General features: G+C 37.3%; 2 protein-coding genes across 21 annotated transcripts in view; one reads left to right on the top strand and one right to left on the bottom strand.

The window, feature by feature from the left end:
• Positions 1–14,088, top strand: part of CALD1 (caldesmon 1) — a 182,559-nt gene extending 168,471 nt beyond the window's left edge. For 9 of the 19 annotated variants that reach the window (XM_082398080.1, XM_082398079.1, XM_082398077.1 and 6 more), the window contains 6 exons: positions 1,453–1,496; positions 1,595–1,676; positions 3,497–3,634; positions 4,101–4,196; positions 9,289–9,369; positions 11,776–14,088. In XM_082398080.1, coding sequence (XP_082254206.1) covers positions 1,453–1,496; positions 1,595–1,676; positions 3,497–3,634; positions 4,101–4,196; positions 9,289–9,369; positions 11,776–11,784 — 450 coding nt within the window. In that variant the 3' untranslated portion in view covers positions 11,785–14,088. The remainder of the gene's footprint in view (positions 1–1,452; positions 1,497–1,594; positions 1,677–3,496; positions 3,635–4,100; positions 4,197–9,288; positions 9,370–11,775) is intronic. The other 10 variants (XM_082398068.1, XM_082398069.1, XM_082398074.1 and 7 more) reach the window with 3 other exon arrangements.
• The window catches only part of CYREN (cell cycle regulator of NHEJ), a 215,986-nt gene that overhangs the window by 46,005 nt on the left and 155,861 nt on the right, over positions 1–14,120 (bottom strand). Inside the window, exon 7 of one of the 2 annotated variants that reach the window (XR_014246380.1) lies at positions 6,117–8,858. The exons of the other annotated variant lie outside the window; for it this stretch is intronic. The gene's annotated coding sequence lies outside the window, so the exon portion shown is untranslated. Of the gene's footprint in view, positions 1–6,116; positions 8,859–14,120 lie in introns of those variants that run through there. 2 annotated transcript variants of the gene reach the window in all.

A 14,120-nucleotide genomic window follows, 5' to 3' on the forward strand; every position in this document is an offset into this window, starting at 1 on the left:
TTGTTTGACTGACAGGTTGGCAGGGTTAAATCAGGATGGATAGATGGGTGAATAATATTAAAAGTGCCAGTGCATTGCGTGGTTCTAATGTGTTTTACCTTATTCAACTGGGAACTTTTTCTCCAGAAATGCACTTCTAAGTTTATGTTAAAATCAGAAAAATAAGATTTAAGACCCTTTACATCTCATAAACTCAGGGATACCTATAGCATTCTTTTGCATAAAGTTTTATGTTTAATGAGTTTGATTTTATCTTTGTAAGAAATCATTGGAAAGGATGAAGTGCCCTAACTAACATCTTTAAAAGTATTATTCGACTGATATTAGGAGTGAAGCATGTTTTCCAAAAAGCTTAAGGGTATTTATTAATAATCCATGAGTCCCAGGCCAACAGTCCAGAAAAAGCCATGACATCTTAAAGATTGTAGGGGACAGTCAACCACACCAGCCTAGGGTAACTGTAGCCTAGTAGATTCCTTGGCTGCCCTGAACAGGGCAGAAAATGGACCTGTGTGCTTTGCACATGCAGTCATATGCAAAGAAGCTTTTACTATTTGCTGATGATAGGTGATGCGTGGCAGAGGATATTTCTAGCCTGGAGTTGGGTATCATGAGGAGTCAACAAATATTTGCTGACTTATAAAGAACATCTGGATTTCAGTGATGCAGTTTCAGTAAAATATAATGTTTGATTTAGCAGCTTTAGTTGTAGCAAAATTTCTGGCTTTTAATAAAAGAATTTATTAAAAATGACTAAACTGCCCATTGGTGTATATCCATAGCGGTTTCTCTGGGCTTATTTCCTTATTTCCCACTTGGACTAATAGGGCCTTCATGAGAGGCCTCAGCCATTCCTGATGAGCTGAGCCCCAGTTTCACTCATCCCCGCCCCCATCTCCTATATTCAGGGCAAATTAAGTTCAGCAATAGGTTTGACAGCTGTCAAATTAGAAAATCAGGCTAAGCAGTAAGTGAACAGTTCACAGTTCCTGGTTATCTTTCTTATATATATAAATATCAAATCGTTATGTTGTATACCTAAAACTAATGTAATGTAATATGTCATTTATACCTCAATAAAAAATAATGGAAAAAAATTTAAAGTACATCAGAAAGCAAAAAAAAATTGTTTTAGTCTTGAAATGTAATTATTTTGCCCTTGATTTATATTATTGCAGAGACATTTTAATAACATTTTGTCTAGTCTTTGTCTCCAGAACTTCATATTTGTCTATCTTCTGCCAGTCCTACCTTCGTCTCCCAAACCTCATCATCAAATACCTTGCACGTAGTTTTCCTCTCTAGCAGAGGGCCTGTGCACAGCACCCTCATACTCTTTGACACTCTCTGGTACTTTTATTCCCCAGGTTCAGGGAAGATAGTAGTATGGGCTGAGAAACACTGTTTATAAACTGAAAATATTAACTGGTTTTATTTTTTTCCAATTCCTAGATAGAAGAGCGAGCAGAATTTTTGAATAAGTCTGTGCAGAAAAGGTAATATGGTTGATTGTTGAATTGCGAATCATCAGCCATTATATGTATGGAAAAATTCTCTCATTTTTATGTATGTATGTGTGTGTTTATTTACTTAGCAGTGGTGTTAAATCAACTCATCAAGCAGCAGTCGTCTCCAAGATTGACAGCAGACTGGAGCAATACACCAGTGCAATTGAGGTGAGAGATGTCCTCAGAGTTATGGTCAAACAGAAATCAACTCTGATTATATAAATAATCATAGAAACACTTAGGACAATAATCAAGTCCAGTAGTGTTAGAATGTTAATGATGTTTTATAACTAGTTAGAGAGAAAACAATAATAAAGACACATTATAGAAGAGTTTTAAATAAATTATTGTTTACTACTTTCCACCTGTATTCTTTAGTGAAGATGTTACTTTTTTTAAAGAATGAGTTTATTGTTATTTAAATATATTATTTATGTGTTCACAAGTATATCTTCAATATTCTTAATTCCTTATAAAAGGTGTTCCCATATATAGTTTAAACAGGTCCCTTACAACCATGATTAGTCCTCTTTTATCTATAAAAATTTTATTATCAAATAAATTGGTAGTATAAATTAATATAAAGATGATAGCCAGCTGGAATTTAATGAATTTCAAATTGATTGTTTTATATATATGAAGGATCATAGTTTTATGCTTCTGTCTAATCCAACATTTTTTCCACCCAGTTGACCTAGGGGTGTTACTCTATTCAGAAATAATGTACTATATTTCCAAGTACCAAAGCACTAAGAGGGTAGGGTGCCATTGATCAAGGCGTGATCCTGGTTTTTTTCTCCTTTGTGTAGACTTTAGTCAGTGGTTTTAGTTGCCTGCTATGAAGTAATTGGATCAGTTTGATTTGATTTCTCCTCTCCTTTGTACTGCAGAGTGGAGATACCTATAAAATAGTTCATAGCAAATGATAAGAAGGAATAAGAAAGAGAGAGGTCTGGATGATTTATCAAGTGAATAATCAAGTCTTAACATTCAAGAGGAGATTTTCAGAAGATTAAATGGCCACTAAATTATAAGACAAATTGCAGATAGTTATTTTCTGTGGTTGAATTGATCACAGCTCTAACAGGGTTAATGAAGCCAAAACTGTGGCTTCAGCCTTCACATAGTCCAGCAATGGTGCCACTCACCCTGGCTGCCCACCTTGATGACACATGCCACAGGCCCCAAAGCAGGACCAGGAGAGAAACTGCATGATTTGGGGTACGCCTATCACTACTGCTGGAAAAGTATCTTGAATGCACACCTTTCTTTTTACACCCATTCATTCCTCCTTCCAATCTCCATGCGGTGGTCTCTCGGTCTTTCAGTCTTTTAGCACACCCCCGTCTCTGGTCCTTGGCATGTACTGTTAGCTCTGTGTGGAACGGTGTTTCCTCCTTCCTTCACCAGCCTCTTTCAAGTCTTCCATCAGATCTGGGTTTGAATGTCACATCCTCAGAGTAGCCTTCTTTGCCCCCCTAAACTAAGTACCATTGTCCTATCGTGTGCTCTCTTGGCGTACTTACGGCACCACACTCATCTTTCATAGCACTTACTGCAATGTGAAATAATCGTGTATAACTCGTTACTGTCTCTCCTATTAATGTCAGTCCGCTGCAGCTTACAGAGCGGACTGTCTTGCGTACCACCACGTCCCCAGGGCCTAGCACAGTGCCCTGCACACAGCAGGCATTCAAGAAGTGTCTGTTGTAGCAGTGAAGTAGCATATCACCTTAACAAGAAGTGGAGTCCCAATGAGAAGCATGCTTCACTTTCGAAAGATTCTCTGAAGTAGATACAATGGTTTATTTGGAGGTAGAGATGTCATCAGAATGTACTTTCACAACAGAAATTATGACTCTCATTTTTGGTGAAGGCATTTACACAGTGAATCTGTTAAGTGATAGTGTTGAAGAAGACAAGCTTACTATAGTTTTACGAGCGCAAACTTACCAGCACCCATCCTAAAAATAATTCATATACTTCAGGGAACAAAAACTGCAAAACCTACGAAGCCAGCAGCCTCGGACCTTCCTGTTCCTGCCGAAGGTGTCCGCAACATCAAGAGCATGTGGGAGAAAGGCAACGTGTTCTCATCACCCACTGCGTCAGGCACGCCAAATAAGGTGAGCAGAGGATTGCCGTCTTTTAATTTTGGAGGTTGGGTTTTTCTTTTTTCTTTTTTTTTTTTTTTTTAGGAATCACATAGTTAATTACAAAAGCAGTGAAAAAGGTATAATTCTTACTTTCTTTTGCAATGACCAAAAAGCAAGCTCAGGGAGAATGTGTTCCTGAGGCTAATAGACTATGCACTGTGCTCTGGCCACAGACCTCTAAATATGGTACCCGGAGTTAATCACTGACCTTGGGATTGGGGGTAGGAGAAGTGCAGGGGGAAGAACACCAGGTAACATACTCTTTAAATATCAGGTTTAAGGTTTGTTTTTGTCAAAATATTCAATATAATGATCAATAATTGATCAGTGTTATGTGAAACAATACTGGATAATATTTTGAGGTTGCTTTGAAATTTTCTTTCCAGGTAGGTTTTTTGTTTTTTTTCTTTAATATTAGATGCTTGGCCTTTTGTAGGAAACAGCTGGCTTAAAGGTGGGGGTCTCCAGCCGCATCAATGAATGGCTAACCAAAACCCCAGATGGAAACAAGTCACCTGCTCCCAAACCTTCTGTAAGTAGCTCCAGGTTCTTCTGAATTTCTCTCATAGCTCAGCTTCCAGCAACAGAAGAAAACAGGCTGTTGGTCTATTTGCCTGGAAAAAACAAGGCCCCTGTTGTTGGTCGTGACTGCTGAATAACAAACAAGGAGGGCTTCAGATTGAGAGAGAACAGTCCCGAGCACTATATTTACCCAGAAGGTAAAATGGGACCATCACCTCTCCACCCAGAACGTTGAGGCAGTTCAAATTTACACTCTTAACTGGTCTGCATGTTTAGCTTCTATTCTATAAATTACAGATAGGAATTTGAAAATGAAAATGTCAAATTATCTTGGCCATTTCTCTGTCAAGAGCACCCCTAGACTTATTCCCAAAAGAATGTGTATGTTGGCTATTTGAACCCATGTTTTCTAATTTGCCTAATTTCTGTAACTTAACACAAAAATACAGTTACTGGGTAGTTGTTGAAATAATTGCTGTAATTTTCTTGTCAACACCTCCAAAGGAAAGCCATTTAAAAAAAAAAAAAAAGTAAGACTAGAAACTATAAAATCTGGTTATGAATGTTATTTTTGGAAATTTAAAATTTTCTTATTAAGTGTGGCTATCTTACTATAAAAATATTCTTTTAACCTTTTCATTGAATGTATTTGATCATTGCCTTGCATTTATCGTTATAATCAAAAACTTATTAAGCTCCCTACTGTATACTGGTGCGCTTTCTCTGTGAAGTTGGCTTTTATACCTTTGCTGGTGCCCAAGGCAGCAAAAACTCCTGTCACAACCACCCCATTCCAGAGGTAGAAGAAAAGCTTTCCAAATCCTAGGCCTCTGCACTGTTGAGCATTTAATTGCATCCCTTTGCTCTATATTTAATCTCCAAATTCACTAAAGTTTTATCACTTTTCCAATTTAAAAAGAAAAGAATGGAAATATTTCCATACTTTTCGTGGGTACAATTCCTTGTAGTCAATTAATATTCAGCTTGAGATTCTCTGCATACGGGCCTCACAAGAGGTATAAAACTAATGTAAACCCAATTTATAATTGGACAGTCTTAATATATTGAAAAGAAAATCTTCTTCCTCTCCCAGTAGATATAGGAAAGGGGCCCTATAAGAGGAGACATTCGAGGTGAGGGATCATACCCACAAGGTATGTGATCTTCAGTGCCTCAAGTTTCCCCAACACCCCAGGTGACATAAAGAGTGGAAATTATTTTTTAAATGGCAGTTATATAAAGTTTTGTGGTTCCAGATCAGTGATTATTAACCTTTTTGAATTATGGACGCCTTTGAAAACCTAATGAAATGTAAAGACCCTCTCCCCCAAAACACTGCATATAATACAAGTTCAGCAAGTTCGTGGACACACTGAAGGTTTCTCATGACAGCAAAGATAAAGAGAAAAGGGTATATGTTTTTCTTCTTTGATGAGTATGGTACATTGCTAAAGGAGATGGTCACTTTTTCACATGTATTTGCAACCTGTTTCATTTCTATCCCAGATTATACTCATGTATTTGGTTCAGGATTTGACCCATACTCTTCTATCAACACTTTAACTGATAAGCCTATCATCTATGTCACCCTAATGGGACGGTTAAAAAGATTCAATACAGTTATTATTACAATAGGTATAAATGAGTCAAGGTTTCCACAAAAGCCCCATTTTCTGGAGTTATTGATGGCCTCCTAAAAGTGGCAGGACAAAAAGGCATTACAGGGAAATTACAAAATCATTGCCTGCTTTATCTAATATTTAGTAAGTAATTTGCTAGACCCTCTACTAGAGGATAGAGGAGAAAAGGCAAGAAGAACGTGGCAAGTAGTATACATCATAATGATCTCTTTTTCCCCATGTCCCATTGGATTTGGTAGACTAGTGTGGCTTCCTGAATAAAGGCCAGGTTGAAACAAAGCAATGTGTAATTGATGTTGTAAATAAAAGGGCAGTTTGAGTAGATCGTACTTAATATATAACGTTGAGCTTTGTGCACATCCCAAGAGCAGTAGGCCCAGCAATGTGCCCCGTCATGAATAGCAGTATGGCAGTCTCTTTGGGGAAAGATATAACTTGGAATTTAGTAAGGCAGGAGGGTAACTCACAGACACTACGGATCCAGCAGAAAAGAAATGAAAATGTCCGAACTGCTGGAAAGGGCTGGACGGATCCTGCAGATACCTAAAACTTGTCAGGCAAAAGGTTAAGTCCCGGAAGGCAGCTTAGAAAGACAGGTCAAGCAAAGATTTTTGTCTAGGTCTTGTCCAGGGGGGTCTCACACTGGCGGCCTGCAGCTAAGATCTGTGCAGTCAGGGCCATTGTGCTTTATATTCCTTCTTTTAAATTATAATTTGAACATGTTTTTAAGGTGTGGAGGCATGCATTCTTTAACTTTTTGATTCCTTCTTTTTTAAAATTTTCTTACACCAGCCTCTTTAGGCATGTGTTTCCAGGCTGGCCCTTCATGGCAGGCATGTGAGTTTGACACCCTTGGGATTCTGGTCAGACTGACCCTGAACCCAGGATGTCAGAGGATTACCTAAAGACAGCAGCAGATAGGAGGCTCCCAAAGGCTCCCTTCTAATTTGGGACCAGAGGTGATTTATTCTCAACCCCTTGTTTATATTCCTTGGCGTGTATGGGTGAAAGGTAAAGCCTGGGTTTGTGTTTGCAGATGTATGGCATGTGGCCATTAAGGAAAAATCAGAGAGAAATTCTTTTACCAAAATAGTGCTCACCCAGTGAAACCTCAAGAACCAGGAAAAGAGTAATCCATGGGATTAGTGTCCAGTTCTAAAATTCACTGAAGAGAAAAACCATCGTCTGCTACTAGTTATGCATTAATTTTCCTAGAATTAAAAGTGCTCAAAAGCTTGTCAAATCAATATTATTTGGGTCTCTGAAAACTAGTAACTTATTTAAACATTGATCTACACCTGATTCTTTACTGGGACATCTATTGCTATTTGTGGGTAGAATTTATAGGACTTCACTGTAACTTTGTAACTGGAATTCAATTCTAAGTATGTCTGTTGTATCTGGTTAGTCTGTTCTTTGTGTCTAAACTACATGTTATATACAGCAATTAAAATGCTAATTTGTCTCTCTTTCTGTTTAAAAAAAACCCAGCATTGTCTTTCTCAGCTGAATTTTCTTCTTCATTCTTTGATCTCTGGTTGACTGGAAACCTGCTTCCCTGCCTTCATTACTCCCTCTTCTTCTGGAGTGGGTCTTTCTCTAAAATGTAGGCTGGTCAGGTAATTTCATTTATATTTCCCATTTGATTTAAGATGCCAATTTACCACTCAGATGTTAATATTTTCTTAAAATGGACTCTTTAAACTCTTTAAGTGATCTCAAAAGATTCATAGGTAGGATTCAAGGAAAATACAATTCATTTTCTTTAGTAGAAGGGTATTCATGTGAAAGAAAAATATTTTTCTTATATGAATCAAATAAAGTAGTAATAGCCACTTTCCAGAGCTTCCATTAGCATGTTCCTAATTATAGTTTCCAAATTTTTAAAACAGTCTTCCAGACAATTTGGCAGCTTCTACTTACATTGGCGTATGTAGTGGAATTCTTCAAAAACAATCTGATTTGTTGCTTACTGGTTCCAAGTTAAATAGGTGTAACTCTCTAATAGAATATCAGGAATCCATGTCACAGTGAAAATCCAGAAATTCAGTAAGATTAAGGCAAATCTGAACTGCTTCACATGGTACTGTTTTTAACCAGTGCATTTCTAGTGTTGCAGTCTCAATAGTATCTATTAAAAAAAATACATGTCCATTTAGACTGGTGTCCATGGATAAATGTAGTTGCTATTAGCTTTGCCTTCCTAATGAGAAAAGGGTTTGCCAAAATGAACATTACTATTTCAGTAAAACACATTTATTTTCTACAAACTACCTTTGCCAAGTACTCATATAAGCAAACGCTGGAAGAAGAGTAAATGGAAACAGAAATTTGGATCCTTATCCAAACCAAATTAATTATGAGGTAGTAAATAAAGATTCAAAGAGATATAGCTGTTATCGACCATATTTTAGTGTTTTCTTCCCAAGATCTTTACATGTTCTCACGTATGTCATCAACTGTCACTTTCTCTTATGGGTACACTTTGTAGTAAATGTTTAATTTCACGGAGCTAGGTGCTCCTGATACACTTCTGAATTACCCCTTGCTCCTCAGGAAACACAAAATGATTTTAATCTGAGGAAAGTGCAATTAGAAAAATGTCTTAGATTGGGCTGTCCAGAAGCAAACCCTAAAATAGTGGTTCGTGTGCAAGTAGTTTACTTGAGACATGAAGAAAACACTACAGGAAGTGAGGCAGGAAAAGAAGGCAGCCAATAAAGAATGTTTATTAAGCAATTCACTACATGGGCTGTTAAACATAATCCTGCTGGGAAATCCTGAAAGCCACCACAAAACACATGCTTCCGAGTTATCCTACCTGAGGCGTGAGAGAGTCTGAGAAATATTCTTGCACCAAATCTCATGGGTGAGTGGTTGAAGACTGCTCCTGGGGGTGTTGTTAACTCTCTGGATGTCCAGCCTGCCTCCCGGGAGCAAAGTGGGCATCTGCAGCCAGAGGAAGTCCTCATGCAAAGAGATGCAGTGTTGGCCATTGGAAGTCCAGCTGGTACGCATTAAAGTCATAAGGGCTGGGGGCCGTGGGCAAGGCATCAAAGAAAAGTTAATTGGCAAGGGGTGAGGTCCTTATCCAACCCCCAAAAAATTATTTAAAACTAACCTATGCTCGATTCACTTCTAAGGACATAGAAAGTTAAAAATTGGCTATCTCATTTTAAATATGCTTATATTCCAATTTTACTGGTCAATAAACAGTAAGTCCTTGGTGAATGACAGGACCTAAATGCTGGATAGTTTCAGCCCATTCTCATGTCACAGCATAGGTCAGGGTCCGTATAAAAACAAACAATGGCTAACGATCCTTTTGATTTAACCCATTTCAGATGACTAGGATAAAGTGTATTACACAAATACACAAACAACAGATGTGGTGATTTATTTAGACCTGGCTAGAAAATATAAAGAGCCACCCATCAATTTTTTCTGCTTTCTCTTCATTAGGATTTGAGGCCAGGAGACGTATCTGGCAAGCGGAACCTCTGGGAAAAGCAATCTGTGGACAAGGTCACTTCCCCCACTAAGGTAATCTACTGAAGATTTGTTTTTCACAGGTTCTTTTCCTGCTGTATCCTGCAGTATGCTGTCCCAGGGTCAAAAAAGAAATAGTGCCGATCCACAGTCTTGTCTGGGTAACCGTCAGTTTCTAAAGACTTGTATATGGTACAGTGAAAGGCAATGTCACGGAGCCTTCAGCATGGTAGGTTTGTCAGTCATACAAGGTAAATAGTCTAGATCCGTGGGATGGTTCCCAGTAAGACATTCTAGAAACACCATAGTGGTAGGGGTGTTGAAAACAGAAGGCTGTGTGGTATAACCATAGTCTACATTTCCTTACAAGGTCCAGGCTTGGAAATCAGAATTTGCAGATCGCCTAGGAAAGAATGTCTATCTCCTTGAGTAGTTTCAAAGCTGCTTTCTGGAACCATTCTAAGGGGTTACATTGCCAGCAGCCTAGGACTCAAGGCTGATATGGCAAAAAAATTGAAATAATATTCAAAAGTTAGCAAAATTTGCTACCCTATGAAAACTAATGGCTAAGAATGCTTGGATTTGTCTTTCTTTGGCCTTTTGCTCATCCTTGACAAAGTGGCCTCTGGTCAATATCTAAATGATGCACAAGCTAAAAATAGGACCCCTTGTTGTACAAGGAGCTAATTCAACTCCTAATTCCCCATTCAAGTAATAATTCCAGTCTTCTCCCTTGGTAGAGGGAAAATTGAAAAGGGAAAAATCAGAGAGCAACAATAAGTAAGATTAGAATAGACTGCTTATGGGCTGATGTAGAACTCTATACCCAGAAGCACTTTTTAAGCAAACTCAGGACTGAAGAACATCTCAAAGGCAACTGAAGAATCTGTACAGCTCACCGAAGGAAGAGAATTGCTTCCTCTTTCCTACTTTCTACGACATGCTGATAAGTCTGGTGCAGCTTCCTGAGTGTGTTACATCTTCTCTATTAGTTAAATTTTCTAAATAACTGCTAAATATATTCAAACTACCAGTAATAATTTTCACCATTACAAACCACTAACATGTAATGAGCACCCACTATATGCCTTCTCAACCTACATTATCTCATTTGACCCTCCAATCACCATTATTATTACCCCCATTTAGAGCTAAGGCGAATGAGGCACAGAAAGATTAAGTACCTTTCTCAAAGTCACACAGCAAATAAGGAGCAAAGCCTGGATTAAACTCAGGCAGTCTGTTCTGAGCCTGCATTCTTAATTATACATGCTGCTTTTTTTTAGGATTGCATATTCAGCAGAAAATGTAAAGTTCTAAAGTTCCTTGTACAATTTTCTTCTGGTGGAATGGAGGGGAATCATTTTTTAGTTTTTTTTTTTTAAACAAAGAATGAACTTTTGTTGGCCTAAGCCATTATGACCCTTTGCGAAATGACCTTTCAGAAATGACAGTCTAAATGTTTATATAGTCTCCTTTCTGAGTAGGAGGTGTCAGCTTTCCATAGGCCATCATCACAGGTTTAATAGATCCCCTCTGGACAACATTCCTCTGAACCAGGGTTCTAGGAAGTAGAGTAAAGATATGATCTGGAATGGTAGGTCTCAGAGAACATGACTCATATACAACATGAGTGGTACTCCCTGGAATTATGCAATAATGTGTGTGGTACAATGTGGGATGGTGACAGGGTGAGACTTCATACACATACATACTACCCCCTCCTCCTTGGTCTATACCACAAAACTCTTTCTACAGTAATAATAATAACATAACCAGCAGGCCCAGAGCTGATTTGTGAGGTAGCAAAGTAGGTAGCTCCTTTGGTCCAAAATGTCAAATTCACTAGTATCACGCAGTAATTCCTTTGAAATGAAACTATACAACACATTTGAAATTGCAGATTCATAACACTTTAACATTTGTGAATACCTCAGCAAGAATTTTTAGCAGCTAGCTGAGGGAAAGAAACGGTGTACAATAAGACCATTGGTCAGATAAGTTTCAAGGGTAGGGGCATAAGAATAGGAGGTAGGAAGTGAAAAAATAGGAGAAAACTAAAGATAAGCATAGTCCAGTTTACCATCATGCCTTGATGTGGCTGAGACAGCCATTCAGTCATGCTGCCTGTCCTGGAACACACATTATAGAGTCCTGACCCTTGTAGTAAGTAGTGTTTAAAAAAAACCTCCTTGACCCTGAATGCCATGAGCAAGGCTCAAGATCAAGATATGAAAAGGGGAATATAAAGAAGAAAGAAAGGAAAGCAAAAAAACCAACAGAAGAAAGGATAGACTGAAAGAAGAGGAGCATATTTGAATAGAATGCCAAAAATAATCCTCCCTTTCATAGACATTTACTCCTGCCATATTATCATTCTTTTTTATTTTTTTTTAATTCTGACACAAAATGTCTGGCTGAAACACCATGGCCTGACGACTTAAAGCTCTCTTCTCTTAGCAGGTTTGAGACAGTTCAAGAAAGAACCCAAAGTAGCCGCTCAAGATGCTGGACCAGCTCAGTTGAAGAGGCCTAATTTGCTCTGTTTTATATTTATGTTGATTTACTAAATTGGGTTCATTTCCTTTTGTTTTGTTTTTCATTATCCCAGTAAACCCATGTATATTATCACTATATTTAATAATCACGGTCTAGAGATGTTCATGGTAAAAGTATTGCCTTTGCACAGGAGCCTGTTTCTAAAGAAACCCATGCTGTGAAATAGAGACTTTTCTACTGATCATCATAACTCTGTGTCTGAACAGTGATATCAACCACATCGGAAGTCAACAAAAGGAGATTCAAGTTGAAAATTGCCTGAGGAATGTGTGCAGTATCCAGAAAAATGAAACATAGTGTTTTTTTTGGTTTTTTGTTTTTTAAATACAGAAATCATGTTGTTTCTGCACTTTAGAATAAAGCATGGAAGAAATTATCTTAGTAGGCAATTATAACACTTTGTGAAAGTAACCCATTTCAGATTTTAGATACTACAATAATGATTGTCTTTAAAAAAAAAAAAAAAAGATGTACTGTTAAGGTATTACTTTTTTCATGCTGATGAATATCTAAATTGGATTTTGATGTTAGCTGACAGTGGTACTGATTTCTTTAGGTTGGTTGCTTTGTGGATTTCTTTGGTAGTGATAGTGAACCACATTTTAGATGACGTGATCATGTATGTATGTGCATACACATATACAAACACACTAATGGTAGAAAGCTTTTTTATGTGCTAGGCTATTATATTTAGCAGTATGTCCCTGTAACTAGCCAATATCACTGCTTTTTAAAAATTAAAAATCACAATATTATATTAATATTTCATATTTGCCAATAGAAACATGGCAGAATAGGTATCGATATGTTTCCAATGCCCAATAACCTATAAGAAAGAGATTAGAAGTGTCAAAATGAATTGACATTTTCTATAAAGCATAGTATTTAGTTTATAATTAAAAGCAGTCTTGAAGTCCAGTGTGAATTGTACTAAATCTCAAAGCTTGCTCCAAACTTTATTCTTAAGAATCAAGTTCACAATCGGTTGGCTTAGATGATGTCTGAGGTCTTTTCCTTCTCTAAAATTTAAAGACGAGAATTTTAGTGACAAAGTTGTACAGATTGGAATTCCATGAATAGGTGTACTACGACCAACTTTGGCTAATCTCTGGAAGCAGAAAAGTAAGCAAAAGCCAATATTTAGGAGTCATGACAGTACTTCCATCTTTAACATACTGAAACATCTTTTTAGTTAAACTTTTCTACCTTTATTAGTCATTGGCACTTGCCATAAGTTGATAATGTGTTGAACTTTCAAAAAATATATGTAATTTTTATTAGTTTTACCTTTTTCCCAAAGAGTCTATCAACTCGTCATTTGTACACACACAATCCAGGTATCAGATCTTATTTTAGCTTATAAGCGTTCATCTATTCTTCACAGTAGATGATAAAAGAGTACTTCAGTGTCTTGGCAATATGTTCTAGCATAGAGATATACATATAGTGTAGTTCTATAAACGTATACCTCATGACTTACCAAAATTGTCTTAGTCTCAATTCCTACCACAATGAGGGAGCCTCCCAAATGACTCTTTTCTAATCCACAGTGTTCCCCTGGGAGAGCTAGCCAGGGTAGGGCTGGCATGAGGAGTGACCAGTGCCTTCCAAAGTCCATTTTCCTCATAAATCAGTAGAGTTGTTGAATCCTCTAGCTTTTAGCACATCTGGGCCAAAGAAAGTAAAGCCAGCAATATTGCACAAGTCACCCATCCATGACAGAGTAGACATGAGTCTATGATAAGATAAACTAGAATTCACATGCAGTGCCTGAGTTGGCATTGACTCCCAGCATTCGAGTGAAATGGATCAAAGTTTGAATTAAGGCCTATGGTGAGATAACATTTCTTTGTTGTACTTTTGAATAAGAGCTTCTCCTGATCACTATTATATATTTTTTTCTAGAAAGTCTAAATTTAAGAAGAGAATATACCGATCGATCCTGACTTTTATTCCAATATTTGGATGGAATAAGTTTTAGGGTAGAATTTTGTTCAGTTTGGATTTAATTTTTTGAAAAATAAATTCCTTGTTTACGTGATTACAATTCTCTTTGTTATCTTTTTAAGAAGTAAAACTGCAAGGTGACTAGCATGTTCTGTGAATCTGCCATTCCTAAAAATTTTATAAACACGATATTTTTCACTGATAATTGATCGCTGCAATAAATATATATTGTGAAAATGCATCCACAATAAATGGAATTCCTCCAAATGTCTTTGCCTCACTTATTTTTATGTACTATA

Source organism: Balaenoptera borealis (assembly GCF_965194805.1).
Source record: "Balaenoptera borealis genome assembly, chromosome: 7".
In the NCBI taxonomy this organism is placed as follows: Eukaryota; Metazoa; Chordata; class Mammalia; order Artiodactyla; family Balaenopteridae; genus Balaenoptera; species Balaenoptera borealis.